Raw genomic sequence first — 6,950 nt, forward strand, 5'->3', positions numbered from 1 at the left:
GCAGGCCAGCCCAGCGGCGCGGCTGCTGGAGCTTTTTCCCCTTCCGAGTGAGGGGCAGGTGGGTCCGGCACCGAGAACCCTCCGGCTGGAAGTGGAAGCGCAGCGAGTCGGAGGGTTCTCGAGGTGGGACTGGGTAGTCGGGGCGAGAAGCACGTGGGGAGCGGTGCCCTGCAGGTGCGTGTTCGGGGTGGGCACAGGACGCCGAGTTTCAGCACAGCCGGAGCCGCCCCGGTGGAAGGGAGGGGGCCCCTGACTCCCCAGGGTCCTGCAGCGGGAGGCCCCCCTCCATTGGGGTCCCCAGGCGCCGCCGGGGTGGTAGCCGAGGGCCATGGCAGTGGGGGGAGGGTAAACACCGACCTGGCCTCTCGTCTGCTGCGGGGCGGCCTGTAAAGCAGTTGCTCATGATACCGGTCCCGGTGTCACGCGTGGGGCGGGGGAAGTCCCTGTCTGGATCACTGAGCCCCGTGTGCGTGCACGCCACCCACCCATCTGTGCAGTAGGGATAATAATGTTCATTGGAGACTGAACGATAATGTATGACAAGTGCTTTGAAATGTAAAATGTATATGTACTGGCTAAGCATTACGGGTTAATTTTAAGATCGTTTTAAAAGCATCTACTTCTGCAGTTTTCAGTAGAAGGGACAAGCAAGTTCTTTAACTCAAATGATCATCTCATCACAGACCTGCTTGCATATTTGAAGTATATAATTTGTTAAAGTCTCAGTGGTTTGTTTTTGTCCTGTTCCACAGAATGGAACATTTTTATTTCACTGCCCTGTAAATTGTATTCTCTTTTGTTTCAATGTTGATAATTCATATTAACAATTTTATTGTGAGTTGCCCATTAACTTTATACAGTCTATCTTTTTTGTTACATTAGTCAATTAACTTTTGCTGCAGTCATAGCATCTCAAAACAATGGCATATTTGCAGAATATTTTGTTTTATTAATCTGTTGCCTGTTTATACTTTTTTTTTTTTAATTAAAGAAACTAGGTTTAACTTGTTCTTTTTCAAATAAGGACACTTTATGTTCCAGGTGGCATAGTAAATAAAGACTATAGCATAATTTTTTTTTAATGTGTAACTTATTTTTGCTTTTAATTTGTTTACAGAGTTCAGTTTAAAAATATTAATTTGTTCATTGGCTCTACTTAGGGTTGGCCATGGGGAGAAAAGATAAGAAAAAACTTCTGTTTTAGGCCCAGTTCTGCAAACACTTAAGCTTGTTTGCTTAACTTTACTTGTGTGATGAGTCCTGTTGAAATTAATGGGACTACTCATATGAGTAAAGCTATATATGTGCTTTTGTGTTTATAGGATTGAGGCTTTAGGCTTAGATTTATTCACATGCATGACTTTACATATTGTGATTAGTCCCATTAGCTTCAGTGACAGCATAAAATTAAGCTCATAAGCCTGCAGGAGTTTGCCAAGGGCGCTTCCCTGCTTAACTGTTACATTTCAAAAAGATAAGCATTAGTGATGTGAAAATTTTCTGGAAAAACTACTCAAAAATAAATCATCACCCACATTGTCACCCCACAAGTAGAATGAGTTGTGCTTCTGTGGTCTGCATCTATGAAAGCATTCATGGCATCTGTGTGCAATGGCATGCTTCCATCACAAAGCTTCCTATCTACAAATGACATACAAGAGTGATTGAAGTGGGAGGGTTGAAACATATTTTAAGTATTGTCTGACTTGACATGGAATTATACACACAGCTGATTTAAGCAACAGTGCTAACCGTTGTTTCCTCTAGTAGCAACATCAACTTTATTTTCTTTTAGAGACAGTAAAAGTCCAATTAGAATGTTGATATCAAGTGCTAAGAAGTAACTTCCTGTTCATCTGAGTTAAGGTTAGAAGCAGATTGAGTTTTTCTCACATCTGTGACTACTGATTTTGTTTTTCTTTTGTCTTGTTACCATTTTTGCAGATAACTGCTTGGACACAACACTCTCCTAAATATGAAGTTTTTTAATATCGTTCTGAGAAGCATTGTGAGACATTCTGTTTTTCCGTTTGCTATGCAAAATGGGACCAAAAAAGATTTGTTTTTAACTCCTCCCCAGAGGTCATTTCCATGTAGAACACTGATTTTCTCTCCTGCCCTGAAGAAGCAGATTTCATCCAGCCCCACTGAGAAGCTAGATTTGGATGGGTGGAAAAATGTCATGAGATCTGGAAGGCAAGAGGAAGTCAGTGAGACATCTGAGAGTGAGGAGGATTCCACTTTAGCTGCCACAAGGGAACTTGTGGAGATGTGGAGGCTAGCTGGCAAAACTGTTCCAGAAAATATCAGTGAAGAAGAGTTAAAGATCCTTATGGGATGTTCCACTAAGTCATCCAAAAAGAAGTATTTAAAATACTTAGCTGTCAAAGAAAAAGTGAAGAAAGCTAGTAAAGTAAAGCAGGAAAAGCAAAAGGAAGCAAAGAAGGAAAGGCTGGAAAAGGCTAAAGAAAATGATACTGGTGAGCTGAAGAATACTTTCTTATTGCAGTTTTGGTCCAAGTCTATGGATAAGATGTATAACTGGAGGACTGCTCAGGCTATGATCTTTGGCCAGCCTCTAGTATTTGACATGGCTTATGAAAATTACATGTCACGTAGAGAAATGGAGAACACAGTGAATCAGCTAATGGAGACCGAAGGGTGCAATCGAAGAGCTATGGATCCTTTTCACTTACATTTCTGTAATCTCAAAGTAGATGGCCCATATCATAAAGAATTTGCTAAGCGCTATGGAGAGGCATGGAACAACTTACTTGTGACTGTGACAGAACAGTCTCACACAGATGTCTTTCCAAGAGACAAGCTCATCTATTTAACTGCTGACTCTCCCAGTGTAATGAAGACGTTTGAGCATGATAAAATTTATATAGTTGGATCAATGGTTGACAGGAATATACAGACTGGACTCTCTCTTGCACATGCAAAACGCTTGAAATTAACAACTGAACGTCTTCCACTCGAGAGGTACTTGAAGTGGGAAACTGGTGCCAAAAATCTCACATTGGACCAAATGTTTCGTATTTTATTAACTTTAAAAGACACTGGAGATTGGATGGAGGCGCTGAAATTTGTTCCAAAAAGAAAATACGAAGCTTTTGTAGATACATCTTTATATTCAAAGCATAAAACTGATACAGGGCGAAGAACAAAGGCGTTTGAATTTAGCAATAGTCAGGAAAAGGTAAAGAAGCCCTTTGTAGAGAATTCCTTCAGGAAGCAAGCACAGAAAAAATGGTGGGTATCTGAAGAATCTTAAGGGCAGATTATACTGTTAATAGGCTTAAATTTCCATTGACTTCTGTGGGAATTTGATGGAAAAACTGAAGGGTAGAAGAGTAACTAGAACTGCTGCCTGATATGGGTTTTTTATAACCTTTGTATTGCAGAAGCTTAACGGGGTGGGGGGGGGGGAGGGAATCCATGTGAAGAAAAGCTGTGATAATCAAATCTACAAATAGCACCATAAGAAAGAATGTAATTAAATTTAATAAAACTGTGGTGGATATAACTTCATTTAAACCCTTACTTGTTCAACACCAAATGCAGTAATACACTTGATCAGTTCATGGACTGAAATATGGTAAATATAGGAATTGTAAGAGGCTAGTTGGATATCAGTAATGTAATGGATGTAATGCAACTGCCTCAGTAAATATTTGCAAATCTTAGCTTTTCTATCCATTTACAACTCTAATAATGTCTTGAATACAGATCTTAGAATGTAGCTGATTTGCCCACTGGCTCATACCCCAGTGAATAAGTTGTGGTTTTGTTTTCCTAGGGTTTTCTTTGTTTGTTTTTAGAAAGATCTCATTATGATGCTGCATGATTTATTCATTCAAAGTATTTTAGTATCTGATGTGATGCCTTGTCAATGTAAACATAAAACAATCAGACCTGTGGTTCTAAAATTTACTCACCTTGTGGAAGAGGTGGGCCAATGTAAGACTTTTTTTATATATATTTTTGTCCCTTTATCATATGGATTTTCTAATCCTCTACAACTTTTGAAAATAATAAACACTGATGCTTGTAATACTCCTAGGGGCAGAGAGTCTCTTTAAATGTGGCAGTACTGTACTGAAAATACACAACACTTCTCAGATATGCACTGAGTTTAAATTACTGATGTAGGTGGAAATGACTGTTCAAGCTGTAGAATAGTTTTTTCCCCCCACCTTTGAAAAAGCCTTTACATGTCACAGTTCTAGTTACCCTCTGCCTAAGAGTAGTGAGAATGGGACAATTTCCCTATCTTGCCTACAAAAATTTAAACAGAAAAGTTATGACTTTAATGGGGGGCCGACTAGACTTTTTACAGAGGAACAAGGTGAAAAGTTAAATGTAGACCAGTTTACCTTCATATTTTAAACAGGATATCTTGCTCGATGTGACTGAAAAAAATATTGCTGATCAAAAGAATCTAACATCTCATTGGTCCCTGCATCTTTAAAAATACAAATTAGAATCGGTCTTCCTTTTGAGAAGCTACTTAGGATGGAATCTATGAAGTGTTATAAGTGTTACAATGCTGAGCATCATGGTGCCCATCTTAGGCACCTAGAAAATCACAAGAACAATGCTGTGCTCCCCAAAGCTAAGTTGAGCATCTAGGCTCCCTATACAATGAAGGGAGAGAGAGAGGCCTACAAGTGCAATCTGCAACAGGCTAAGGGAGGACCCACCTAATCTAGCCAGTGGGAGATGCAGACTAGAGTGGTGTATACTAAGCCCCACCCCTCTCTCGGAGAGGCACCCGTGTCAGTTTAGCAATCCACAAACAGAAATTTACTGCCTGGAGGTATATGGCAGAGGCACCTAAACTGCTTCTTGAGGGAATGAGTTAGGCACAGGCTGAGGGTGGTCTGCCAAGTAGGTAGATCACTTGGTTGGGATGTGAGAAACCTAAGTTCATTTCCCCACCTCTCTGCCAGCAGCGGAGAAAGAATTCCCTCTTGTACAAATACTAACAACTGAGCTATGGGATATTCAGATGTGGGGTGCCCTCAATCTCTCCTATTGAAGCTATTGCACTCTGAATAAATAACGAAAGAGTGATTAGAGCAGGGGGATGCCCTAGGGTCTCCAACATGGGTGCCCTAATCACTGGACTACACAATTATTCTCTTTTTCTTTCTCTGGCCCAAGGACTAAGTATTTATCCACAGCAGAACAGTCATTGGGCCAGAAAGCAGTGGGAGACCCTTTTTGAAATCCTTTCAAATTTTACCCTCCCCTCCCCCGCAAAAGAGCCATGTGTAAGCTTGAAAGCTTGTTTCTTTCACCAACAAGAAGTTGGTCCAATAAAAGATACCTCACCCACCTTGTCTCTTTAATATCGTGTGACCAACACAACTACAATACTGCAAACATCAACTTAAGTGCACTTGTATCTAAAAGTGTATTTTTACAAATAATGTAAGATTATTTGATTCATCTTTTCCAGTTACAATAACTTCATTTTGTTTTCAGTGACTTTACTGTGTGCAGGAGAGCATTTGGTGTTCAATCAACCTCACCTTTACTATTATCTATTCCCTTGCTTATCTTTTATACACTAACAGAAGAAAGAAAACCGTTTTTTTAAAAATAGGAAAATATGATTTTAAAACCATAAACGTTGGTGGGGTGACTAGGCTAAGTGTGGAACCACAAACTAGTTTTTAAAGCTCTTAAAACTGACTAGATTTGAAGGTGATAGTCCTTTTAGTTTAGCTCCATATTTAAAAATGAAAACAGGAATAGAATATATACAAGAAGAAATGCTTCAACTGGCCCTAGGATGACATCATCAGGGATCAAATCTGGGACCTCTGGATTGTGGACCTTCTGCCTGAGCTAAAAGATTCAGTTGTCAGCCAGCTCTTGAAACTGTATATCTGGGTCCACCACCAGCAGTGGGGTCTGGGTGGAGTGGGGATGGAAGCTTGTCCCAAGCTTCAAAGATTCATAGAGAGTCAAGGTGGATGAGGTAATATGAAGATTGTCTCTGTACTCTCCTGGGACCAATGTAGCTACAACACCCAACTATAGTTCAGTTCCTCCTGTTTGCCATCCCTTGTTACAGTGTGATCCTGGCTGTGTCATTAGTAGCAGAGACCGAACCTGGGACATCTGGTTTTAAAGCTGTGAGCTGTTCCTGTCTGTCTGAGCAAAAGGACTCTCCTCTCTCAGGGCTCAGAGGTTCAGCATCAGATGGTGGGCCTGATCTCAAACCCATAGTCTGTCCATTGACTTCACTGGGCTTTGAGTCAGCTCACTCTGGAGCAGTGGCTGCTCAGGCCAGGCCCAGCCTGACCTGTGTCTGTACCAAGTGCAGGCGGATCTGTGGGTCCAGGAATGGACTCCTGAGATCTCTCAGGACCCATATGTAAATCTGTGGTAGAGATCAGCCTCCAATTGAGGGCTGATGATGGTGCAGCAGCCAGGCTCCCATATGACGTGTATTTGCTCCACATTCTCCTGCCATTACGTGGGGCACGCTGTGTATCACTCTTAGGGTTACCATTCGTCCGGATTCCCCCGGAACATGTCTGGCTTTTTGAGCTAAAAATAGCGTCCGGGGGGAATTTGTAAATGTACGGACTTCCCCCCCTCCCCCCCCATGCAGAGCGCGCGCGGCTAACAGGGCAGCCGGCCGGATGGTGCCACTTACATGGGGCTCCGACAGCCAGAGAGAGCCCCTCCTCTGCTTCCCCTGCAGCAGCGATCACTCCCTCCTTCCCTCCCTGCGTTCGCAGATCGCCTCCGGCAGTCTGGAGCTCCTCCCCCGCTCCTCCTCCCCTGCTGCCCAGCGTGCCGGGACGAACGGCTCAGGCCATTCCTGAGCAAGTTCACAGAGATGTTAGGCGAAGGCCAACAACAAGGGGGCCAGGGGGTCGGAGAAGGGGCAGGGAGGTTTTGGAGGGGGCAGTCAAGAGACGGGGGGG

The 6,950-nt window shown here is 42.6% G+C and overlaps 1 protein-coding gene across 1 annotated transcript; it reads left to right on the forward strand.

The window, feature by feature from the left end:
* Positions 1–36: 36 nt before the first annotated feature.
* TRMT10C (tRNA methyltransferase 10C, mitochondrial RNase P subunit) lies at positions 37–3,422 on the forward strand. The gene is made up of 2 exons (XM_024217351.2): positions 37–174; positions 1,945–3,422. Exon 2 carries the CDS (start codon positions 1,976–1,978, stop codon positions 3,275–3,277), a length of 1,302 nt encoding a protein of 433 aa, XP_024073119.1. The 5' UTR covers positions 37–174; positions 1,945–1,975; the 3' UTR covers positions 3,278–3,422.
* The last annotated feature ends 3,528 nt before the right edge of the window (positions 3,423–6,950 follow it).

This window comes from Terrapene carolina, unplaced genomic scaffold, assembly GCF_002925995.2.
Source record: "Terrapene carolina triunguis isolate 2854851 unplaced genomic scaffold, T_m_triunguis-2.0 Scaffold558, whole genome shotgun sequence".
Classification (NCBI taxonomy): Eukaryota; Metazoa; Chordata; order Testudines; family Emydidae; genus Terrapene; species Terrapene triunguis.